The following is a 25284-nucleotide window of genomic DNA, read 5'->3' on the forward strand; positions in this document are numbered from 1 at the left end:
CTAAGTGGCATGTGTGGCTTCAGAGAAAGTTCTGTGAGAGTCTAGACGGGAGAGGTCATTGTTGGCTAAAAAATCAGAAAAGATCTTGCTGGTGGTCTCTGAGGGAGACTGTGAAGGCTGAACTGGAGTTCACATGCAGAGGTAACAGATGGGAGCTGGCATCCAGGGGAAAGGAGCAGCATGGGGTAGCACAGAGAGGTGAGAAAGTAATGGATACACAACAGAATAACAGACACGGGAGATGTGGAGACAAAATGATGTCATGTCCACACATGGATGCACAGACTAACTCTGACAGGGCACACAGTAACAGGTGCATAACCCAGCATGCCTCCATCTCCATGCAGTCACCAACAACACTCAGGCACACACGTGTAGTCTGGCCTCACCCTCTCCCTGTTGCTCTCCCAGCCCGAGGTGGGTGGCAGTTGAGACCGGCACTGACCTCGATGAAGGTGCTGTTCCATACTCGTGCCTGGATGGTCACGTTGGTGATGACAGGGGCATCAGGGATGGGGCACTCCAGCCACACACAGTGGGTGTGGTCACTGCCACAGCTCTGAGATAGGCAGGGAACACAGACCCAGACAGTCTGGGTCTCTAGATTCTCCAGACTTTGCTCTAGGCTTTGTCCCAACTATGGTTGAAACTGAAGGGGCCTGTCCCTTCACTCAAGCACATTCCCCGCCAACCCTGCATATATGTGCTTAAGGCACATTCTTTGGACCATGCATATATAGATGCCGGCGACATGGAAAACAGGAAATCTGGTCCCTGTTCATGTACACGGCGCCCAATCCTGAACACCACCTTCCCACACTGGGCTTCCTCCCCTGGAGGCTACCCCTCCCTCTCCACCCAGCTAGACTTCACCTTGCTGCACAGGCCTGTTCCCCGCTCCCTTCCGACAGAGGGCGCCCTGCACCCTGTCTTCATTTTGTGTCTCCCCATCCCTAGTTCTAGTGTCCAAAGCTTTGAACAGCTATAACACCCCCAAGGTTGGGGGTCCTGGGAATAGAATCAGTGTCTGTGCTTTTGGCTCACCGTATTGGCTGCTCCCCAGCACAAGGCAAGGGCCACATCACCACATCAGACTGGGGTCTCCCGGAGAGTAGCACCTATCTTGCTTCGTATGTCTCGAGGTGCCCACTCACCTTATGATGGGTGGGCATACTCCCCCCAACCCTGCCCTGGCCACTCACCAATTGGATCTCAGACTTGGCCTTTTTGGCAGCAGCCAGAGTGACAGGTGGGGGGCCTTGGCCTCCTGGGTCCAGTTGTCGCCGCCTGCGCTGTGGAGCTGGCGGCCTGTCCCCAGGAACCTGAAGAGGGTAGAGGCGATTTACTGGTGGAAGAAGCAGAGGTGAGGAGAGGAGAGGAGGAAAGGGCAGGGAGAGGAAAATGTTGGCCTTTCTGCTCTGCAGCTAGCAAAGCAAATGGGCCACAAGTGAACGCTCTGCCTGGTGTCCTTACAGAGAGAGTGAGGTTGAGAGGGTTGATAAGGTCTCCAGGTGGCTGGCAGTGCCAGGATCCATTGCCACGGACAGTGATCTCCGTGGGGTACAGCAGCCACTTGCCATTGCTGACTTCATAGGGCCACTCCAGCCCCAGGACCAGGGTCCCCAGGGCTGCCAGCCCTTCACCCATTGGGCCCACCTGTGAGGACAAGGGATGTCATGGCTACTTTCTCCTGGGAAACCACCTCTGTCTCACCAACCCCCAATCCTCACACCCTCTGACCCTGGACCCAAAGGTCCCTTTACCTGGAACTCGTACTTGAGAGGGCTTCCCACATCTTCCACAGTTTTCATGCCAGACTCACCCATCACTGTCCCCCCAAAGAAGCTTTGTAGCCGGTGATTCACCCTGGGGGTGAGAAAGACGCTAGAGTGACAGGGGACAGTAGGGGCCCTTGCAGGGGGTGGGTACCAAGGTTAACTACAGCTCCTCTGACATCAAGCAGACCTGAGGCAAACCCCAGCTCTAGCATTTACTAGCTGTAAAGCCTCGAGCAAATAATTTATCCTCTCTAGCCTCAGTTTCTTCAACTGTAAAGTAAGGTTAATCTCTTAAGTGGGGTCACTGTATCATGGGGCCATTGTGAGAAGACAATGAGATGATGTATATAAAATCATTAGCACAATGGGCTCTCATGAAATGGCAGGGACACACCAACACCTTCACCCAAAGTTGCTGATTCCTCCACTGCTAGCTGCTCTGCAAGGACAACAATAATAGTAACAACAACGACAGTGATGTTGAGGATACCAGGCCAAGAAGGTGTGTCAGAGGAGCCTGAGAGACACCTTAGGGAAGGGAGGCCCAGGCTCCTCAGCAGGCTGAGGTTCAGGGCGGTACCCACATGCTGAGTGAGGCCTGGAGTGTGTAGTCCACCAGCAGAGGCAGGGTCATGGGCCGTAGGTCATCCTGGTGACTTGACCTGAGGAAGGAATACAGAGGGTAGGGGAGGACTATGTCAGCCGAGGCTGGGGGGCACCCAGGATACCTCAATCCCCATACAGACTGGCTTCCTGAGGTCACTCACGTGGAGAGCTGCAGCTGCGCCTGGAGTTCCCTTGTGTGTAGGGTCACTCCGATGACCTCGAAAGCAATGAGTAGCTCCATCTGCCATAAGGGCAAGAGAGGTTGCTTGAGGCCAGGCAGGGGTGATGCCATGGGGAAGAGAGGGGCTGAGTGCTGTGCTAGGGAGTTGCCTCTCTGGTCTCTACCTCCCACCTGTCTCCACTCTTCCACCTTCCTAGCCTCATCTGCTTCCCTCTTCCCAGTCTTTTCTGTTAGTAATAGTTCATGTAGCTCAATACTTCTGAGCTGCACGACCTTGAGCAATCACTCAAGCTTGCTAAGCCTATGTTTCCTTTCTGTAAATCAGCACCAACTTCCTCAGAAGGTTGTGAGAAATATATTAAAGAACTGGACTCAGGGTCTGGCACGCAGCAGGTGCTCAGCAAAATCAGTTTCCTCGCCTCCACCTGCTCTAGCTTTGTGCATAGCTCCCTAGTGGCTCCATCTTCCTGTCTCTGGGTCTCTCCCCAGCCCCTACTGCACCCCTCCTCCCCAACTCTAGCTCTTTGATTCAAGGAAGCCTGGGAAGCAGGCAGGCAGAGGGAGGATGAGGAACTCATCAGAGGAGGAGCCTTGGACCCACAGCCCTGGGAGAGTACAGTCGGGCACTCACCCTCTGGTTCCGTTTAAAGGGGTTCCCCAGCTCACAAACGATGGTCTCATTGGCTTGGCAGGCTCCAGGCTGAAGAAAGAAGACAAATCAGATCTAAGTGGTCAGACTAAGGCTTGGCCCAGCCCTCTCCTGTGGCAGAGGGCCTGAAGCCCTCGAGGCTTGAGCACTGGGTTCCCCTAGCAACAGAGACGTTGGAGGCACCTGAGGAAGCCCAGCCCAGAGGACTAGGGTGGGGGGTGGGGGGACACGTGGCAAATAACAACACATGTACATGACATGTACAAAGGACGCACTGGGTCGTGGCTGGGCTCTGAGGAAGCAGAGGGTACTCACGGGGCGCACTGAGGACAGCAGCAGGGTGGGAGGCACTTCCAGGGTGAGGAGCGCCTCGTGGGCATCTTCCCCAGCCCGCTTCCGGCTTGGGGTGTTGGTCACGTTGATGCTCAGGAGCAGTTTTCGGAGGTCTCTCCCGTACTGGAGCCTGAGAGGGAAGGAGCAGCCCCAGACTGAGCCCAAAGCCCCGCCCCAACCTGTTAGGCTCCGCCCCTCGGAAGAAAGCCCCTTTTCTGGCCAGGGAAGGCCAATCTTATAGTTCTTGGCTAATTAAGGTCCCTCCTCTCCGACTTGCTTCTCTGTGAGACCCCTCTCCTTAGGTCTCAACAGTTCTCTCCACTCTTTCCGACCAATAGGGCCCCGCCCCTCAACTCCTGATGGCCAATGAAGTCTGGCCCACCTTGGCCAACCAGCCCCGCCCAGAGCGCACCTGCTCAGCCGCTGCCCCAGCTCAGACACGAAGGCCGCCCGCATCTGTAAATTGCTGTCGCACCTGTTGTCCTGCCCGCATTCCTTCTGGAACTGTACCTGGGGGTGGCGGGAATTGTGAAGGGCCCACATCATCCATAGCTCTCTAGGCCCGTGCCCTTCCGGCCCCGCCCCGGCCCCGGCCCCGGCCCCACCCACCTCCGTGTGGTTCTGCAGAGCCTGCGCTTGGTTGAGGACCGGGTAGGCATCCAGGGACCCAAGCCCCAGTTGGGGGCGATCAGGCAACCGCAAAGGTAAAGAGTAGTTCATGGAGATGATGATGGGTCGGAGTTTGTCGCGGACGTTGTCCTGGGAAAGGAAGGTCAACTGAACCCAGCTCTGCACTGCCCTCCAAACAAAGTTGTATCCTCATACAAACCTAAGGCTCTAGGGAGGAGCTGTGCCCCTCTCCCTCAACCCTAAAAACCCCTGTAAGGCTGAAACCCCTCTGGTCTGCTCACCAAATTGACCTGCTTTGGTAAGATGTGGCTCCTCCTCTCCAGAGACTCCTCTGGAGGAAGATTGAGCCTCCCATTCCTGGGGTCCCCAAGTTGAGTCTTCCCTTTTCACTCTGATGTCCCAGAGAGAGCCTGAGCTTGTCCTTGCTTCTGGATGCCTTTTCCCCAGGGACGAGCTAAGAATCTCACATACTTCTCTTTGGCCCCCATCCCTGCTCCAAAGGTTTCTGTTCTCTACTGTGGGCTGGATGCTGTGCACTGTAGCCTCCACTTACCTTCCAGGCCAATCCACCACCTCTGTCTCTGGAGAGAACTCATTCCCTCACCCTTGACTTCGAGGACTCTCCTGGGACCATGGAGTCAATGTACCGCCCCTCACCCCTCCCTCACCATCAGGAGCAGCTCCAGCGTCTGGCAGCGCATCTCAGGCATGGAGAAGAAGCCGTGGAAGACAGCTGACTGGCTGCGTGCAAAGTGGAGTCGAGGTGGGCGGCGGTCCCGGTCAGCCTCCAGCGTGTAGGCCAGGGCTGTGGGTGCACAGGCTGGTCAGCAAGTGACCAGGTGAGTGTGCCCCTCCTCGCCCTACAGCCCAGTACTCACTGATGTTCCGCCTGTAGTTGGGGTTCCCTGCACTCTGGTTATAAGCAAAGCACAGCTCCACCTGCACACTGTTGGGGGTGGGGGACATACAGGAGGGTCAGGTCACAGTGGAACCCAGATACCCAGGTCCCAGCTCTCACCCCCTTTACTGGGCAAGAGGAAACATGGTCTTTGGGGGAAAGGCAGAGACAAAACTAAGGAGTCCACAGAGCTGGGCTGGGGTGTCCCTGGTGTCTTCAGGCCATAGCAAACAGGGTTAGAGGGCACCAATGGGGAAACTGAGGTCCTGAGACTAAAGGAGTTGCCTGAAGCCAAGTGTTGGCCCAGCCTCGTCTTGGGCAGGATCCCCAGTCCAGATCTCTTTCCCCACCACCCGCTGCTTCCCTACTCCATCTCCCTCAGCTTTCTGATCCATTATCCTCATTCACTAATAGACCTTGGGGTCATCACTGTCATTATTGCAACCATCTTAGCAACTATGTTTTTTGAGCACTTAGGATTTACAGAGCACCATGCTAAGGGCTTTTTGTACATTACCTCATTTGATTATCACAACAACCCTTAAATTGATTATATTTTTTTAATTAAAAAAATTTTTTTACTGGAGTATAGTTGCTTTACAGTGTTGTGTTAGTTTCTGTGAATTGGTTATTAATATTACCACTCCCTAGAGCCCATCCCTACCATTGCAGTGGGCAAAGCTGGAATCTGAACCAAGCAGACCAGAGCTCCAACCACCATGCCCTACCTGCTCCCCGCCCCCCCCACCCACACCCACACTGTTCACCCATTAGCAAGGAATTTTGCTCTTTAATGAGGTTGAGTGGTGAGGGCAATGCTTTCCCAAGAATCAACCCTTTAATGGTGGGGTATCAGGAGTTGCCAGGGAAGGGTTTTGAAAGCCAGGGTCCCTCCCGGGCTTCCCAAACATCAGGAGGAATGAATAGGCAGACTAGAGCCAGAGGGTCTCACCAGGAGGTGGCCGTGCAGAACGCAGGGTCCAGTATGGATGGCCTGGCTACCAAGGTCTTGTGGAGGATGTTGATGACAGGCCGGGCCCTGCATAGGAAAATCAGACATCAGTGCCTCAGGCCTGCCCCAGGGCAGGGCAGGGCAGGGTCAGGGCTCAGGCTTGTATGGACCTGATTCTGACGGTGGACAGAGCTGGGGCTCCGTTCAGACAGGGAAGGAAGAGAGAGGCCCCCATCCACCACTGCCCTGGCTTACCTCAGCAGCACGATGCGGTCTGACAGGCTCCCCACCAGCAGGTCTGGGTAGAAGTTCTCATCTACATCCATCTGCCCACTCAGGGAGTAGCCAAACGTGGCTAAGCCAGGCAGTCCCAGCTGCTCTCCATGGATTACCTGGGGGCAGGGGGAGGTAGTGGGGACAGGCTCTGGGGAAGGTTCCAGAGAGTGGGGCCCATGGGGAATAGGCAGGAGTGCGTGAGGAAAAGGAAGAAGGTGCCTCTGTCCCTGGCCGTCTGTACCTGCTGGGGCTGTCTGAGGAGCCCCCTGGAGCTGCCGTGGTAGATGTACACTTTGCCCGAGCCCTCGAAGGGGGCTCCCACAGCAATGTCTGGGAAAGAGAGACAGTTTAGGGTCACCCCGGGTACTATGGGCCCCATGGTTTTCCAGTCCTATGCTCCAGGCCACAGAGCCCAGCATGGCATGACCTCCCTGTCAAGCAGTGCTCAGAGCATCAGGGAACAGAGTTCTGTGACTTAGGATTAAAACTGGGACCATTAGACACCCAATTGCCTCCTTTTATATATGGGAAATTCGGTCCAGGAGAGGGAAGTGACTTACCAAAATCACACAGCAAGTTAATGTCTCCAGCAGGTCTAGACCCCAGATTCCTGACCACTGGCTATTGTTTTCCCTTATTACTGTGCCTTCCTTCTCCCCTGTCAACCACCCCTCCAGACACCTGGTTCTTCTCATGATATTTAAGAGGAGGCTCACAAAAGCAGGTGTTCCCCATTTGGGACTTGGCCAGATAGTTCTCAAACACTCATCTCATCCAGTTCTCACGAGAGTGCTGGCAGTAGGTAATACCATCCCCACTTCACAGATGAGGAAATAGGCTCAGAAAACTCAAAGTCGGACAGCTAATGAGTAGAGAAGAGGCTATTTGAGCCTATGTCTGTCTAACAGTGGGGGCTGGGATTTTCATCACAACACTATAACTTTTCTTGTTAAATTCTAACCATTATTTCCACAAAATAACTCCAAGATGTTTTGTCTTCTTAATCTTTCTAGTTTGCTGCTTTTGATCTGATATGGCCTAGGTAATTAGCAAGTCAAGCTTGTAGGAAAAGTAGGCAAAGGAAGAATAAGTAGGTCTTGAGTGACAACGGGCAACTCTTCGATCAGTAAGTGCTTGGGCTTCATTAACTGAACTTTCTAGCACCTATTTTGGCTCTTGAGAGGTTCCTCTGCCTTCCTTTTGGTTTTCAGATATATTCTGGGAAATTGAGGTTGTCAGAGAAATGACTTCCAGAAAAGCCAGGCGCTCCCAAGGCAACCAAGCTAAACTCCTTGGTTTATCCCTCTCCTTGACATGCAAGGTCTGATTGGTCTCCAAGTCCAGCATAATAGTAATTGGCATCCCCTATATCCAGAATTTCTACTGTGTCCCTATGCTTAACATCCACACCTGGTATACTATATATATATATTAAAAAAATATTTATTTCTTAATTTGGTTGCATCAGGTGTTAGTTGCAGAATGCAGGTTCTCTAGTTGTGACATGCGGGCTTAGTTGCCCCTCAGCATGATCTTAGTTCTCTGACCAGGGACTGAATCCATGTTGCCTGCATTGCAAGATGGATTCTTAACCACTGGACCACCAGGGAAGTTCCACACCTGGTACAGTAATAGTATATTCTTTTTTAAATTTTTAATTGGAGGATGAAAGTGAAAGTGAAGTCGCTCAGTCATGTCCGACTCTTTGTGACCCCATGGACTGTAGCCTAACAGGCTCCTCAGTCCATGGAATTTTCCAGGCAAGAGTACTGGAGTGGGTTGCAATTTCCTTCTCCAGGGAATCTTTCTGACCCAGGGTCTCCCATGTTGCAAGCAGATGCTTTACCATCTGAGCCACCAGGATAATTGCTTTTTGATATTGTATTGGTTTCTACCATACATCAACATGAATCAGCCATAGGTAATATTATATTCTTGATTTTAATATCCCTAGCCTTGCTCCTCACCTCCATCCAGCCCACATCTCCCTCCAAAATCATCTTTCAGGGTACCAAGCTATCATGTCACACCTCTGCCCTCAAATGGTAGGACACCCCTCTACCATAACCCAAGCATAAACCCTAGCTTTGCTGCCTGGTTTTCAGTGTGTCCACCCCACCCCCACCCCACTTCTCCAGCCACATCTCTGATGTGAACACCTCATACCCACTATACATCAGCCAAATGTACCACACTCACATTTTGCCCCTTCTGTTTCCACCATTGTGTACACTCAGCCTGGCCTTTGATGCCCAGTGGTATGTCCACTGTTCCAGGAGGTCTACTGAGCTCACCCCTGGGGGCTCCGTCTGCACTGCTGCGAGCTCCCCAGACTTGGGCCCGAGTCTGTCTCCTTTTTGGGCCCTATCAAGCCTGGTATGCAGCTGGCTCTCAGTCAGTGGGTGCTGGGGCGGGAGTGCTGGCTCATACCCTGGAATCCGTCTTGGTTGATGTCGCCAATGCTTGCCACAGAGAAGCCGAAGGCGGAGCGACTGGGGCCGTGAAGAAGGAGGGAGGAGCGGTCTGGGAAGGAGGTGCCTGCCTGGTTCATGAAGATATAAATCGCACCCCCTACTTCCTCTTTCCGCTCAAAGTAGTAGGGGGCACCCACCAGGAGGTCCTGCCACCTGCAAAGGAAAGAAGGAGGGGGAGATGGAACATGCAGCGTAACTGTTATTTAGCAGACACAACTGCGCCAGGCAGGGCACACAACTCTACAAGTGATGCCTGGCCACAGGTTGTGGGAAGGACTTGGAAGTGTCAATGTGACCAATCTGATAGAAAACACAGGTTGTGGAAAAGCCATGTACACACAGATCACACCCAAACAGCTCATATCCACTAGGGCCATATGAATGACAGGCACAGACAGTGAGATGCAGGCATCATGAAACTGACATGCAAACACCCCGAATCCCATAAAGTCTGATTGCAAATCAACATGCAAAACTGATGTGTAAATCCCTGCAAACAGCATGCAAAAAGACGCACAGTTGCAAACCTCTATTTCTCTGCCCTCACTCGTGCAAGCCCACCCCCTCATCATTCTCCCTGGCCCCAGAGAAATGTCCCTGGATCCTCACCCATCATTGTTCAGGTCTGCCAGGGCAATGGCACTGCCAAAATAGGCTCCCACCTGCGTGCCCTCCAGCACCTGCCTCCGCCGCAAGTCTCCACCTGCTTCCTGGCTCAGCAAAAAGACAGCGCCCACATGTTGGTGCCGCGGGGCACCCGTCACAATGGTGATGTTTGTGGGGTGCAGGATGGCACTGCCCACCTGCATCGTGTAGCCTGGGATGGGGGGAAGGTGGTCAATTGAGACTCCAGTAAGCTTGGTCCCCTTGTACTCTGGTCATCTCCCAGGATCCCCCATTATCTTCTATTCCTCTATTCTAAGTTGGGCAAGAAAGTGGACCTTGGATGCCCAGCCCCAAGTCCTGACTGTACCCTGACCATGAACTCCATGAGGGTCGTGACTCTGCCTCTGGGTGGAGTATACAGCTGGTGCTCAGTAAGTGTGTGCTAGCTGAACTGAATGCTACTGGTCTCAGAGCAGCCTGGCCTCTCTACTCCCAGACACTGAAGCGGAGAGGACCAGTGTGCCAGGGACTGAGCCCCCTTGCTCCTCCCCACCAAAAGGCCACTACCACTGGACTCACCAATATAGAGGTTTCCTTGGTCCTCTGGGTCCTTGTAGCTATATTCAGACAAATCCCAGTCCTTCCGCTGAATCATGTAGCTGTTTCCTTCATAAAGATTTGAGGAGGAGGGTATAAGTCACCACTCCTTTTCTCCACTATGTCCAGCCCCCACTCCAGATAAGGATAACAATAACCTCTTTTATCTGTGAGTACTTTGCCATTTGAAAATCACTTACTCTTTATTTTAACAATTCTGAGCTAGCATGATGACCCCCATTTTGCAGATGAGAAAAGTGAGACTCCGGGATGGAAGCTCAGGGATGTCCAGTCATGGCTGGAATCCAGTCATCTGGGTACCTGGCATACTATCAACAGATGACATTTCCCCCACCCTAGACAATGAAGCCAGACTCACACCATTATCTCCTCCTAATCCTGTCCCCAGACTCGGGCTACCTGCTTTCCCCTGCCCCCCAGGCTGCTGCTGGAGAGTACCTTGGCCCTGCCAAGGAGTGGGAAGAAAGACTAGCAGAGTGAGCAGAGGCCTCAGCCTCAGGTGAGCCCAGAGCTGTGACTATGCCCTGGGCAACCTGTTGGTCAAGAGGACAAAATAAAGAGATCATTGGGATGTAACATATCACATAAAAAATATAGTCAATAATAATGTAATCACTTTGAAGGGTGACAGATGGTTTCTTGGCTTCTACGGGTGATCATTTTACAATGTACTTAAATACTGATCACTGTGTTATACACCTGAAACTAACATAATATTGTACATCAACTATACTGCAATTTAAAAAAAAAAAAACAACAAGATTCTGGGCTCCCTCTGCTTGTTGATTCTGCAATAGGAGGTGCAGTAAGGGAAAAGAGGTCACTGTTGCTATAGCCTGTGGTGGAGAGAGGCAGGTGGAGGGTGTGTGAGCCATCAGATGCCTGAAAGGCAGTATGTGGTGTGGCAGAATCAAAGCATGGGTTTTGATACAAGAAAATACTCTGCAGCACTCTCAAAAGATTGCCTTGTATGTACTGACGTGAAAACATGTCTGAAATTTATTGATACACGAAGAGGAAGTAGCAGAACAATACATTTAAAATGATTTTCTGTGTGGGTATGTGTGTTTCTTAAGATACCTATATATTCTAAAACAGGTCTGGAAGGACCCACGAGACACTTAGCAGTACACACTGGGAAATGGGACGAGGGAGATGTGGGAGACGGGCGCTCTTCCTGTTTAATTTACTGTACCATTTAGTAGTTGTACCAGGAATGTGTTTTATTTTTTAATAAGTTTTTAAATGGTAACCTGGCATCAGATGGACCTACATTCCAACACACATTTCAGGACTTACTACTGGCCTTGGGGCTCAGTTTATTTTACTTTATTTTACTTCTCCAAGGCTCAGTTTTCTGTAAAATGGGTATAATAATACTTGCATTTTAAGATTAATTAAGATAATAGGTGTACCTCTGGTACCTAGAAAGTGCTTTAAAATATCAGAGGTCGAGGTGGTTGCTGATGTTGGCAAGGGCGTGCTCTCCTCTGCCCTCTTGTGTGGAAGCTCTGGCAGACTGCTTCAGGGCCTAACAGGGGTAGTGGTCTCTGCTCTTCTTCCCTTCCCCCACGGTCCCCACCTTTCCAGTTGTAGGCACCAGGAGCGCCAAAGTACACGGTGTTTTGGGTGAAGCCGCCGCTGGTGCCCAGCTGGCACATGCCTGTCTCCAGGTAGTCAGTGTTGCTGTTGCACATCTCATTGTGGTAGGTCTGCCAGTCATCCCTGGCGTCCAGCTCCAGGTCGTTGCCTCTCACATAGCACTTGCCCACCATGCGCCGCTGGTCCTCTGACCCCGACCACAGCACCTGGGTGTAGCGGTGGGCACAGACCTGGGGGACCACCCCCCAATACACACAGCTAAGCCCACAGCAGGAACTCAGGAACGGAGTCTCCATGGCCCCGTGCACCTCTGCTTTTGCAGGAGAGGAGTGGAAAGAGGTCTCCGGGCTTTTCTCCCTTCCCATAGAAATGCCTGGACTCGCATTGCCTTTCCAGAATTCCAAAACCTGCCCTGAGAGTTAGAAACATTTTTTGGAAGACCAGAAGGTACTGGATTTGAGAGTGGCTTAGAGATCTCGACAAAATAAAAAGGGAAAAGGATGAGGGGACGTGGGGCTCAGGTTCTTGGGTCTAAAAGGAGCTAGACATAGAGCAGGTTAGAAAGTTGCTTCTCTGTTGTCCCCTGATGATCCTGCCTCTTAATAAACGGATCAATATTAGAATAACAACCACCACCTCTGCAGCAGTAGCTAATACTTACTGAGTGCTTACTTACTTAGTAAGTATACACCAGACACAAGTCTGAGCTTTTTGTATATTAATTCCCTTAAGCCTCCTACCAGCTGTATGGGCCAGGGATAATTACTTCCTCATTTTAGATAAGGACACTGAGGCACAGAGAAATAAGCAACCTCACATCCAGAGAGAGGCAGGAGATACTCAATCCAAGGCTATCGGGCTCCGGAGTCAAGCTCTTAAGCACCAGACTGTGCTCTCTCTCTCAAAGCTTCTCCCGGCACATGAGAGGTGCTCCATTAATGTTTATTGGGCAAATCAACAAGAACAGGGTATTTGTAAAACAGCCAGGGGCCAGATGAAACCCAGAACCAGACCTAGTTCTTGTTGCCGAGTCACTGGGAAGTTTCTAGTGTTGGCACGCAGGACACGCTCACTAAAAACGAACTGAATGAAAGGATGGGCAAGAGAAGGCTGTGGAAGGACCCAAGATCTAGACTGACTTAGGCGGAGCTCTGGATCCACCATCCTTATAAGAGACTAGAAACGGTGTTTCAGTGAGCTGGTCAAACCCGGAGCTTACAACAGTGTTCAAAGGTGACAGAAATCACAACAGTGATGGCTATGGGGGTGACAGTGGCTGAAAAGGAGTGCATGTCTGAAGTGCTGTAAGCATGCCGTTTCTTTAATGGGTGTTGATTACTTGGGTTCATAATTCGCCAAAACGCAACTGAAACTTAAAATCTGTACATTCACTGTATGTAACTGTTAAATGAATTTAAAAATGAAAAATAAATTGTCTATCTGGGACTCAAAAATTGAGATCCCAGGGGCCAGCACTGATGAATGCAGGCCAGGGGTGACAAGTGACAGCAGGGAGTGGCCCCCAACCCAAGCCGGATGAGCTGGGGCAGAAGGGCTGTGCTTCTTCCGTCAGCTGGCCTCCTCGGAAGGAGTGCGTCCAGGCCACATTGCCTGAGGCTCTCTCTGCCCTTTCCATCTTGTAGTCCCATCGACTCATTCCCACAAAGGGTGAGCACCGCCCCCACCCCGGGGTGGGGGGAATGGGTGATTCAGAAAGGACCCAGGCTGGCCCTTGGGAGCGCGCCAGACACTCTCCCCATCCCCCTGCCACAAGTGCAGGATGAAAGGACACACATGTCCACAGAGACATACAGCTGCAGAAATCGATATTTGCAAGCTCATGCACCAAGGTCCCTTCTGCTCTCTGCTTCCCTCTGCAGCTCCCGGGAGATGAAAGGAGACGTCTGGAGGGGGATTCGATGGTGAGCCCCGACTTACCAGGACTCTGCCCGCAGGGCCCTGGCTGGCCACAGTCACGCCAAGCCACATATCCTCAATGATGTGGTTAGGGTTACCTGTGGGCATGAGAGGGCTCATGAGCCAGGGCACCTTATCCCATCGTCTAGGCATGCAGAGCCTCCAGAGGGCAGGAGTTTGGTCCCTCCCAGATCTCCCACTCCAGCAGGGTCACCTTCCCTCCCTGCCTTCCCCAGCCCATCACAGTCTGAGCTCCACAAATCCCATTTGGTCCCACTCTCCCCTAGGGCTCCCTCTTCCCAGCTGGGCAAGAAAGCACTTGACACTGCCCAGCCGAGCCCTCTGTCTCTTTTAGTCATTCTCTCTGTGCTACCTCCTCCACCCGGCTCCTGACCCAGCACCAGTTCCTAAGTCCTCTTCTCACTTTTCTCCTTGATGTCCACCCGCTCACAGTCATTCTTGCGGGCAGTGAGTGGGCACAGGTACACAGCACCAGTCCGGTTGGTATAGCCATCAGGCACAGCGAGGTCCCGGGGGGCACCAGCCAGGAGCCTGGGGGCAAGAAGGTAGTAGGCTCAGGTTCACACTTGCCAAAGCCTGCTTCAAACAACTCACTGCTTGATGTACATGCACCGAGCATCTGCTCTGTGCCAGGCCGAGAGCAGGAGACGAATGGTTCCGTGCCCCTCCCTTGAGGAGCGCCCAGGGTGGGGAAGGCAGGCAAGGAGACAGACACCTGTGGTCAGTGCCTCGTGAGAGGAAAGCAGGGAGCAAACCAGCCCCGCCTCTGCATGGGGGCAATCAGGGAGGCCCATAGAAGAGTACCTTGGGAAAAAAAAAAAAAAGAAGAGTACCTTGGCCTGAGTCTGAGGATGCTGCCCAGGGCTCACCACGTAAAGAAGGGGAGGAGGGGCACTGCAGGCTGAGGTCTGACATGTGCAAGAGCCAGGAATTGTGAGCAAGAGGGTGATTCAGGGATCTGCAAGGCCCTCGGTACAGCCGGAGGCCAGAAACATGGGGAGGAACAAGAGGGCAGGGTGAGAAGGGAAGCTGTGGAGGGATATTAAGCAAGGCAGAAACATGGCGAGATCTGGGTTTGGAAGGACTGTTTTGGTATCTGACTGACATAAGTAGATCTGGTTTGGGGAAAGAACGCTTGGCTTCTGAGATGAAGGTAGATGGGAAAAGAAGAAGGTGGCATTGTCCTGGCACAAGATTCAAACTTCCAGAGATCCGAGAAAAGGATGTGTGAGGGGGTGGGGAGGGGTGGATAGTTGGGTCCCACCTCTTTAAGCCATCGGAGGACTTAGATCTTGGGGTGGTCTGAAGAATGTGGGCAGGGAAGGACAACTGACCCCAAACCACAGCTGGGTGAGCTGAGTCAGCAGGGTCCTTAAGGGACCCTGGAGTGTCTTCTCACCCCCTTTCTACCACATTGAGACAGATTTACGAGGTATGGGGGTGACAGCAGGAGAGCTGGGTACCTGACCCTTTGGGCAGAATGGTGCGCATGAGAGTGGGGCTGGATGAGGACTGTCAGTCACTTTGTCCCCAGTCTGCCTGGCGCCCATCTTTAGGGATGCCACCTGCAAGTCCCTACAAGGGTTCTTAGGGCTCTAGCAGTCCAGCCCAGACCAGACAGGTGACTAGAAGAGAGGAAGGCAAGTGACCAGCCTTGACATAGTCTCTCAAAAGGTAGTTCCTGGACCACTAGAATAAAAAATCCCTGTGATATTTGTTCAACAGGCAAATTCCTTCCCCCACCACAGACAGCCTGAGTTTAATCTGAGCGTAGAGCCCTGGAACCTGCATATTTAACATACACCCCAAATATTCACATCGTGGTTTGAGAACCCAGCTCTACCACCCCTTGCTCTCCCAGCATCATCTGTCAGCAGCCTTTGGACATTCTGGCAAGACCACTTCCTCAATCCTGCTGGACCCCGCCTCCTGGGTGGCAGACATCTCCCAGGTACTCCTCCATCTGCCCCGGCAATGCTGGTTCCTGAGGCTCCCAGCCCAGAACTGGGGCGCCAGGCCTCCTGTTAGAGCCTGGATATGCAAAACAACAGCCCTGCCTGCAGCTCCTGCCTGGGACCTGAGAAAGAGGGCGGCAGGGATTAGGCAGGGCCGGCTGGGGCATGCCGGGGCCTGGGTGCTTCCGCCCACTGGGTGTCAGGAATGTGCTGCCTGGGGGTGCCGTGAAAGGACCGCTGCCTGCACCTCACAACTCAGCTCAGACCTCACCCTGGAGAACAGTTCCTGAGAGCAGGGGTGCAGCTTCTCTGTGCAAAGCAGGGCGGGCAACTCCAACAGAAGGGCTGGCAGGGGACCAGCGTGGCAGCCAGGCCCTGTTAGCCATCCTTGGTCTGGGCTGAGGTGGGTACCTAGTGAGCCCATGGCCTCACCACCTGTAGACATCTGCCCCCTGTGTGCCTAGCAGGTGAGAGCGGGGAGCCATTGCCCGTGGAAAAGGAATATTTCAGCCTTGGAGCTGAGGGGTCTGGTTCTAGGTATGTTCTGCCTCAATGGACAATTTCCTTTCCCTCTGAGCCGTGAGTGCCTCATCTGTAAAATGGGCCAGCAGCTGCCCCACCAGCCTCCAGGATGGTTGGGGGAACAGTGGGTTCATTCTGTGAGCACGGTGGTTCTGCTTTCTTGTGGCACCAGGATGGCCCCAGCACACCCCCAGGCCTTGCTCTGGGGACCCAGGAGTCTCTGCCCTGCCAGATGAGGGGATCTAAAGCAGAGCGCGCTGGGCAGACTAGTCCAGGTGTCTGGATGGGGCAGAGGGTAATGTGGAAGTGACACTTCTGGGGCTGAAAGACACCAGCCCGTCAGTCAGGTCAATGGGCTACTGGCAGCCAGTCATTTGAGGGTAGGAGCTCAGATTTGGCTGGAGGTAGCAGCTGGGGGTTGGCTACAATGACCTTGAAGGGGTGGGTCCAGGCCTCAGTGGGCAAGGGGTCCCTGGAGAACCCAGATTGCGTTCCAGGGTGAGCAGTGCAGGGAAGTGTTGCTATGCCTGCTGCTTTCCAGGCCCTAGTTTAAGTGCTGGAATGGCTGAGGAGCAGGTGGCCACACCCTCCCAGCAGCCTCATCTTAGAGGGAGTGGCCTGAGGACCCCCTTCTCTTAGCCTCCTGTGGTACAGAGAAGGCAGAGCTGGGCATGAAGAGCAATCAGACCGACATAAAACCCCTTACTACCTATACCCTTTCCACTCTCACCCTGCACCAGCCTGTGCCCACCGAGGGGCAGTGGGGTAAGACGCCAACCCTAGCCCCGCATCCCAGGCCCCTCCCTCCCCAGAGATTCCACAAGGTGCTCCCCCCACCTCCCTGGAGTATTTTTAGCTCCTACTTGGCCTGTTTAGAGGCCCTTTAAGGCCCTCTGGCTCCCAGCCCAGGATCCCATGGATCCACAGCCAGAGGACTGGGAATAGAAGGGGGAAGGAGGGTGTGCAGAGGGCCGGGTCCAGCTTCCTCCATCCACAGTCAGGTGTGGGAAAATCCAGAGGGTGGGAAAGATCTTTTTGTTGCTGTTGTAAATGAATATAAGTTACTAAGCAAATCAGCACACTGCTCCTGCTGTTGGATCTGGTCCAGATCAGATCAGATCAGAAGCTGATCCCTCCCAGACCACCACTGAGGTCACCCTCCCAGAAGCAGTCAGAAGTGGGATGCAAGGCAGGATACTTTGTTCAGCTCTTGCAGCAAGGGAGAAAGGAGATTGGACGGCCTCTCTCCCAGAGTCAGGCTGGGCTGGGTGGGAGCTGGTGCCCCTCCAGGATGAGTAAAATGACCTCTCAAGGGCTTTCAAACAGCTGCCTCTTCACCCTACTTTTTGGCTCCAGCCAGACAGCCCCTCCTGGCCTTTGTAGAGGCCCCTGGGCTCCAAATCCAGAGAAGCCCTTTCTCACTCCTGCCACCCCACCCCCACCCCATCACTCTTCCTGGGGCAGATCAAAGCTAATGCAGCAGCCAAGTAGAAAGCAACAGAATCAAAGGAGGCTGGGGAACAGGGCCCAGGGGTGTCAGGGTACCAGTCAGTTCACCCCAGAGAAGTCTCCCTGGGGCATACTGGGGCGGGATGATGCTCAGAGAAACAGCCCATAAGATTCAACTTCCCAGACTCATCACCTCAGGCAGGCACTGGGGTGGCCCCAGTGGAAAGACTTCAGTTAACACTGAGGGACCAGCGAGTCTAACACTCAGGCCATGGGCCCCCATGCCTTACTCCTTTGGCCAGAAAGCCAGTTAGGGAGGGTCCCACTCCAGCTCTGAGTGCTTGGGTGGGGTCGGGGGCAGTGGGGTAGGGGGCAGCTCTCTGATGCCTGAATCCCAGCTCTGTGCCAACCCTCTGCCTGAATTAGCCATGTCCCCAGAGGCCACTCCTGTGTTAGCTGAAACTGCAGCCTCTTCGTCCTCCCCAGCTGCCCCCAGTCCCCTTTCCGCTCTGGTGACTCAGCCTAGAATCCCAGCACCGAGCTGGGGAAATGAGAGAACGAGAGAGGACAGGAGAAAGAGGCCTTGCTCAAGCCTCCAGTAATAAAGAACAAGACTGTTTGTCTCATTTCTTCTCCCTTTCTCTGGCTCCTTAGTATTTTTTCCCCACATCTGATCCCTTAGGGCATTTTTCATGTCATCTAACCTCAATCCCTCTTGCTGTTAGTTCTGACCAAGCCCTTTACACTTCATTTCCTACAAGATCAGGCTGCCCCTACCTCCCATCCAGTTTTAAGCGCCTTGGCCTGGCGTGGTCATTGGAGAAAGCCAGAGAAAAAGGACACTACGGATCCAGGCCTTCTGCTTGCAGCCACAGCTGCTCTGCCCATTTCCTCTGGCACGAGCCTTGCAGGCTGCCAGGTGCCTGCCCTACCCAAGGAAACATGTTTTAGGAGAACAAGTAAGCCTGGTTCCTGTCTACCTCAGGTATGACCTCATCTTCCAGGAGCTGTGGCCACCCCCTGCCCCAGGCTTCCCAAACACCCTCATTTCCAAGCAAAGGTCCCAGGGTATCTCCCATAGTCTACAAGGTCAGGTCACCTACCCAGGACACCTGGATTCCCAGGAAGAAATGACAGAACAGGTACCGGGGGAAAGCAGGGGAGGTCCGTGACCATCTCCCAGAGGAATAGTCCCTCTGCTTCCCCAGGGGTCCTCACACATCTCACTAAGAAGCCCAAAGCACCCTGGTCCTCTCCCCTTCCCTGCCCTGCTCCTGATCACCAGGAAACTGGAGATTCCAGAGACTGGGAAACTGGGGCTGGGGTTAGAGTAAGCCTCTGATATTGCGGGCGTGGAACCTCAGTCTAGAGATGAAGGTGATGGGGAACAAAGACACATCTTCATTTTTAACCATTACTACAATAAGGCCTTCATTGAGAATATACTGAAAACTACGCTTTTCCCCCCTCCTGGCTCCAGAACAATGCACAGACATGCATGACTTTGCATACACTTTCCAGGGTCCCTGTATCTCCTGAAAATCTGCAAGGAACTCCAGGCTCAGACTTTGTTCAGGATCATGAACCCTCCCCCATTTTCCAAAGGGACTTTGAAGCTAACAGAATATAAGACTGCCACTTGACTTGTTGGTTCCCCTGAGCTGTGTACTCAGGCAGCTGTTTACATCTGGCTGCACAGCTGGCTGCAGCGAAGCCCAGCTGGCCCAGCTGGTTCTCCCTAAGGGTCATGGGGCAGAATTCAGTGAGATGAGGAGATGAGCCAAGATGTAGAATCACCCCTGGAAAGACTGAAGATACCCAAATGAGTCACCCAGAACTACCTGTCACTCTGAGATTCATCAGTTTTAGAAACTTCTGGGCTCCTGAAAGGCCTAATGCCATCTCTAGCTGCCCAGGAAGAAAAGCAGGACTCCCCCACTAAGTCACCTTGAGTGAGGCCCTTGGTTAGCACAAGAGCCCTCAGCTGATGCAGTATTTACCCCAAATCATCTCCTTAAAACCTCACTATTACCTCCATGAAGAAAGTGCCCTAATATGTGAAGAGTCAGGTATTAGTGACAGATTCTAGATGGGAAACTAGTAAGTTGCCTTTTATAGGCCAACAGAGGCAGGAAGGCATATATAGATCCAAGCTGAACCCCTTTCTCGGGAAAACGGGTCCAGAAAAGGGAAATATCCTGCTTAAGGTCACATAGCAGAAAATAAAAATTAAAAAAAGGCGGGGGCGGGGGGAGTATTGCATATTACAGAATCTATTATTTCCTCCAGCTTTCCATTACCTACCCTTGCTTTCCTGATGTTCTCTTTACACTACATTCCTTTATATTATGTTGATTCTGCAATGAAAATCTGAAAATCTTTTTCTGGGCTGGGGCAGAAAGAGCACTAATATAGAAACTTAAGCTGATGGTCACTTAGGGTCTCCAAAAGATGGAGGACTGGCTAAGGCCAGACCACAGCTGTTGGGGCCAGGTTGGGAAGGGTGTGGTGGCCCTAACCTCTGCAGAAGCCAGATGGAATTGAGGCCAAGTAGGCAGGTAGACTGGGCAGGGGCTGGGCCAGCAGGGCAGGGGCCAAGGCTGAGGCAGAGTCTGGACTTTGGACATTCCGGCTTCCTCAAGTTTCTGCAGGTTCCAGCCAGAATTGGGCAAGGTTTCAACACACCCTTTATCTGATCCTGTCCTCTTGCCCGGCAGAGTTTGACATCTCAGTCAAACAGAAGAGCCCAAAGAAGGCCTGCCTGAGCTGTCCTAACAGCCTTCCCTCCTGGACAGCCTCACCTTCCCCAGCTGCCCTTTTCCTCCACCTACCAACCTCAGCACACTGAGCCCACGCAGAGAAACTTCTCAAACTTGGACATGCCCCTCTGGGCATGACATAGGGTGGGGGGCACAACATAAGCAGCTGGATGTGTCTCCTTCCCGTCTCTCTTCCCTCTCTAGCTCTTTCCCCTCCTTCTCCTTGCAGCTGTTGGCGAAGGAGACCAGAAGAGAAAAACACTATTTCCCTCCTGAAACCAAAACAAACACACTCAGGGTTGAAGATTCAACATGAATCCGTGGAATGCGAGGAGACTGAGACGTCTAGTGGGAGGGCATCACTGCCGGGGGTGGGGGTGGGGTGCAGGAAACCCTGGGGGAGTTGAGACAGCTCCTCCTCTCACTGCTACTTCTGCATCCTCAAGGGGTCTGAAGGAGCGCCTGGACAGCTCCAGCCACCCAGACTTCGCCCTCACCTCTCTCTCCAACCACCAAGCACTTGAGAAGGCCCTCCAGTCTGGTTCTGCGCAAGCAGGGTGTGGCTGGCGGGGCCACACACTAAGTGTGAGGTGGGGGCGGGTTTAAATGCATATGCCCGTAGGTTCTTCCCGGGAAAGGGGAAAGGCGTTTATCTTGCAGTTTTTCCCAGTTCCCAGCCCTGGAGAGAAGAGGCATTCGGTACACTAAATTCCCGGTTCACTGAATGGGAGGGGGTCTCAGGAAACGGGGGGACTCCACTTCATTCTCAACAGAGGTTTAAAAGGCTGAGGGGCTGAGTCTAAACAGGTTCTGGCCAGGACAGCACTTGCAAATGATTACTGCCCCCATCCCACTTCCAATCCCCTCATTTCCCGCCAAGCTTCAGCAGCAGGAGAGCTGCCTAGGTCCCCGCCCTCTCAATCTTCGCTCCCAAAAGCGGACGGCCTGCGAGCCTGGAAGCCACCGGGCCCTAGGGCTCGGACTCAGCTTGAGATCCGCATCCTGTGCGCACACTCTCCCTCCCACCCCACTCCGGCCAGTTTCACTTACAGGTAGCGCTGCTGTCGCTCTGTCTGCCGATGGAGGGCGACCGAGTAACCGAAGAGGCTGCCCGGGTTCCCGGCCTCCTTCACCACCAGGAATCGGGTGTCCAGGTTGAAGGCGGAGGCGGCGCGGTTGCTTGCGGCCACCATCAAGGCGAGCATGCCGAGCAACGGGCGTAGGACGCCGGCGGCGCGGCTGGGGCCGGGGCCCATGGCTGCCGGCGGGAACCTGGCCCCTGGCGAGAGCGAGCGAGGGCGTGGAGCTGGGAGTGAGGACCTGTTCACCTGCTCCGCCGCGCCACCGAAGAACGCTCCCGCCGGCCGCGTAGTTAAGCCCCGCAGCGCTGTTCAGTTTCTGGCCCCCAGACTTGGTCAATTTTACATCCGCTCACGGTCTGAACGCTCAGATTTCCCTCGGGGGTCCGCGGGTCTATTCTCCCGCCTGCGCTGTCCCGGGTCACCGCCCCCCTGTCCTGGGCACCCTGCCCCTCAGCTCGCACCGGCCGCGCCCACTTGACCGTACAGTCGCCTCCGATCCGGGTTCGGCGGCGGATCTGAGCAGGCAGACCAGTCCACCGCAAGGAAGACAGGAAGGAGGGGTGTCCCCCCGCACGCGCCCCGCCTCCCCACGCCCAGCCCCGCACCTCCCCACCTTGCGCGCCCAGCCAGGGCTAAGCTTTCCTTCCGGGGAAAGGGAAAAGGTCCCGGCTCGGCCGCCGCCTCTTAAAGGGGCAGCACCGCCCCTCCCTCATCCTTCCTGAGCCGGCTCCGCCCTCTCCCCCAAACACCTGTCGGGAGACCCCAAAAGCTTGGATTTCCCCTCCCCTCCGCTTGCTCCTCCAGAGAAGCGTCGCTTTCCGAGCAAGATGGATTGGACGGGCGGGGCCGGGGGTGGGATTTGTCCCGCTGCTTTGCTGCGGCCGCTGGAAAGGCCGTTCCGGGCGCGGCCACCTCTGTGGGTCCTGCTGGAGAGTCCCGGCATTGGCGCATCTGGGAACCAATATCCGCAAGCCACCGGCTGGAAGGCTCTGCTCTCCTCCGCCGCGCTGAGTCCCTGAGAGGTTAGCGGTCTCTGAGCGTTCTTCCTGGTACCCAGCCCCTTCACCTTCCTTGTCAGGATTTTTTTTTCTCTTACCCGCTTGTTCCCACCCACTTTGACCCGGGCGAGGAATGGTCTCGCAAAATCAGACAGATAGTTAGCAGTGGTAATAACCAAGCATCGCTAATTAATATTGGCAACGACAGCATTTTCCCCCACGGGCTACGTCTTCTGACATTTACTGTATCATGCATATCCAGTCGGTGTAGAAAGAAGTCCCTTCTCTTTAGAGTGCCTCCGTAGCCAGGGAGCTAGGCTCAGACTGTACCCATTTCTGATCCACCCTTGCCTTCAGGCCCCAGCCCAGCAGAATCCCAAAAGTCCCTTCCTCCCACCCAGGCTCTAACTGAGTGTGTGGAGACTGGACAGGGACTTCAGCCCCGACAGGTATGTCGTGGGTGGCACCACTTTCAGTTAGGTAGGCGGAGTCCAAAGATCTGGTTCTCCGCAGAAGAATCTAACTAAATGGAAACTTGAAGAGATCACTCTGTTTTCTTGAGTCTAACTCAGATTTCTTTTGTTGCAGCACAAAGACCCATTTCCCCGGAGCATTCTTTTTTCTAGGCTTTAGGAGTTTTCTTACTGTGGTACAGCAGTTCATTCTTCAGAGCTTACTTCTCAAAGTTCATTTTAGAGCCCCTATCTCTGAGAGTTTATGGTAATAAGATCACTATATTGTAGTGCTTGGGCAGTGTAAACTATGCTACCTGCTTTACAAATATTAGTAAATTAAATCCTCACAACAATCTTTCAGGTGTTATCTCTGTTGTAAGGTGAGAAAACTGAGGCTCAGTGAGGTTAAGCAACTTGAAGGCTACGCAACTTGGATTTTAATCCTATGCTTTCTGACCCTAGAGCCCTTCGTGACCACTTGTGCTAATAATTAACATTCAAACCATACACAGGGCACAGCTAGGTCTGGTGGGGCCTGAAGCTTGTACAATTTGAAGCCCTCTTTAAGGAAAAGGATAAAGAATTCAGAATATAAAATTAGATTCAGAGCATGGGAAGGGACTCAAGCTGAACTTCTTTTTATGAATCCTTTCACCTACAGACTCTCATTTCATTGTCATTTGCCCTCATTCAACTTAAGGAGAAAACTAGATGTCCAAGGTCCCACAACTCATGGGAGGCCAGAGCTAGAACTGGAGGCGACTGGCCACAGCTGTGTCTTTAAGAGACAAATTCCAGGCAGATGTTGGTTGGAAAGCCAGACACGCTTGAACAAAAGCAGCTGTGATAGCAGCGTTTCTCTAAAGTGTTTGGGGAGAGGACACTTGTCCCTGTCTGCCCTTGGAGCAGCATTTCTTCCCAAGCTGTGACTCTCAGAGCTGCCCAGCCTCTCTCCACAGGCCGCTTTGTGGCCCAGAGCCTCCAGGAGTTAGGAGATGTGGGACTAAGGAATAGGAAGCTGATCTGGATTGAACAGTTACCTTGCTCTCCTTCCAGTTGGCTTCTGGGTCCTCCACCTAATTCTTGGAGAAGGGGAAACAGCCAGGACCAGGAACCCAGGGGCCAGGGTGGACACTCAGTGTGGACAGGGGTCCCGCCTGAAACAGCTTTGAGAGTTCTGTCATGACAGACGGGCTCCATGCCAGGTGTTATCTCTTTGGCCATCCCAAACAGGAATGCCCAGCATGTCCGATCCCAGGCTTGGGAGCAGGAAAGGGATGAGGGATGGTTTTTCCACTGTGGGGGAGTTTCCAGAGGGAATGTGGAAGTGGGAGCAGGGGGCATCTGGTAGGGGGAGGGCCCAAGCTAACGAATCTGGAGGCTTCCCTGGTAGCTCAGCTGGTAAAGAATCCACCTGCAATGCAGGAGACCCTGGTTCAGTTCCTGGATCGGGAAGATCCCCTGGAGGAGGGCATGGCAACCCACTCTAGTATTCTTGCCTGGAGAATCCCCACAGACAGAGAAGCCTGGCAGGCAACAGTCCATGGCATTGCAAAGAGTCGGACATGACTGAGCACAGCACAGCAGACAGATCTGAGGGAGATGGAATGAAGGTGGAGAGATGGAGGAACTGGAAGGGTCTCTGGGCTGGAGAGATGCAGAAAGAGAAATCCACAGTCCAGTGGCATTATCATCCACAGCCTCATCTCATCCCTCAGTTGACTTTATCAGGCCAACTCTTCCCTGTAGAGAAGGGAGCCACTAGAGACGTTGACCCAGAGAACAGCATGTGTAATGAGGAGTTTGAGACCATAGTTTGATGGCTGACTGCTGACACCTCATCAGCTGTCCCCTCTCCCTCTTCAGCCTGAGTGCTGCCTCCTTTGGTGTCCATGGGAGATTTGAACCATGCAAGCCTCTTTCCTCACAAATGCTCCCCCAACCTCACTCCCTCACCACAGTAAAAACCCCGGCCAGTCTCCTTTCCTCCCTCTCTCAAGCCGTTTTGGACCTGCTTGAGAAGCCGGCGCTGTTTCTCCAGAGACCTCAATTACGTAAATAATAAAACTTTTCATTCCATCTTGGCGTGCGTGTGACATCATCAGTCTTGACACTGAACCAAACCTTGGATGGGGGTCCATCTGTCTCTGTGGGTGACCATGACAACATACGAACTGTGGGTTCTGCTGTAGCGTGAGAGAGGCTTCCTGGAGGAGGAATATCTGGACGAGTGAGAAGCAAAGGACTAGCAAGAGGGTGCCTCAAGAGAGAGGAAAGGAGAAGAGTCAGGGCTTAGCTTGGGGTACAGTTTTCCCAGTTGTAATATGAAAACATCAGATGCTGTAAAGGACCTTCCATTTATTCCATGTATGTGTTCATACCAGCTTTCCTCTGCATCCCGCCCCATGCAACACTCCGCTTGCCCCCATCTCACTCTCCCAGATCCCCAGACCACACCACTTGCTCCCTCATTTCTCACAGGAAAGTCAGCATGTAGATGGAGAGAGATGGATGGAGTAGAAC

The 25284-nt window shown here is 53.3% G+C and overlaps 1 protein-coding gene across 1 annotated transcript in view; it reads right to left on the reverse strand.

Moving 5' to 3' along the window:
• The window catches only part of ITGA3 (integrin subunit alpha 3), a 28672-nt gene extending 6730 nt beyond the window's left edge, over positions 1-21942 (reverse strand). Inside the window, exons 1-23 of the mRNA XM_018064902.1 lie at positions 21922-21942; positions 21277-21505; positions 13945-14072; positions 13542-13618; positions 11584-11833; positions 9963-10049; positions 9387-9594; positions 8734-8930; positions 6545-6633; positions 6283-6419; positions 6028-6114; positions 5056-5123; positions 4846-4982; positions 4157-4306; positions 3960-4057; positions 3530-3677; positions 3197-3265; positions 2546-2625; positions 2363-2440; positions 1764-1866; positions 1474-1656; positions 1203-1322; positions 446-559 (exon numbers count right to left, since the gene is read on the reverse strand). Of these exons, the coding sequence (XP_017920391.1) occupies positions 446-559; positions 1203-1322; positions 1474-1656; positions 1764-1866; positions 2363-2440; positions 2546-2625; positions 3197-3265; positions 3530-3677; positions 3960-4057; positions 4157-4306; positions 4846-4982; positions 5056-5123; positions 6028-6114; positions 6283-6419; positions 6545-6633; positions 8734-8930; positions 9387-9594; positions 9963-10049; positions 11584-11833; positions 13542-13618; positions 13945-14072; positions 21277-21482 (2814 nt within the window). The 5' untranslated portion in view covers positions 21483-21505; positions 21922-21942. The remainder of the gene's footprint in view (positions 1-445; positions 560-1202; positions 1323-1473; positions 1657-1763; positions 1867-2362; positions 2441-2545; positions 2626-3196; positions 3266-3529; positions 3678-3959; positions 4058-4156; positions 4307-4845; positions 4983-5055; positions 5124-6027; positions 6115-6282; positions 6420-6544; positions 6634-8733; positions 8931-9386; positions 9595-9962; positions 10050-11583; positions 11834-13541; positions 13619-13944; positions 14073-21276; positions 21506-21921) is intronic.

Source organism: Capra hircus, chromosome 19, assembly GCF_001704415.2.
Source record: "Capra hircus breed San Clemente chromosome 19, ASM170441v1, whole genome shotgun sequence".
Classification (NCBI taxonomy): Eukaryota; Metazoa; Chordata; class Mammalia; order Artiodactyla; family Bovidae; genus Capra; species Capra hircus.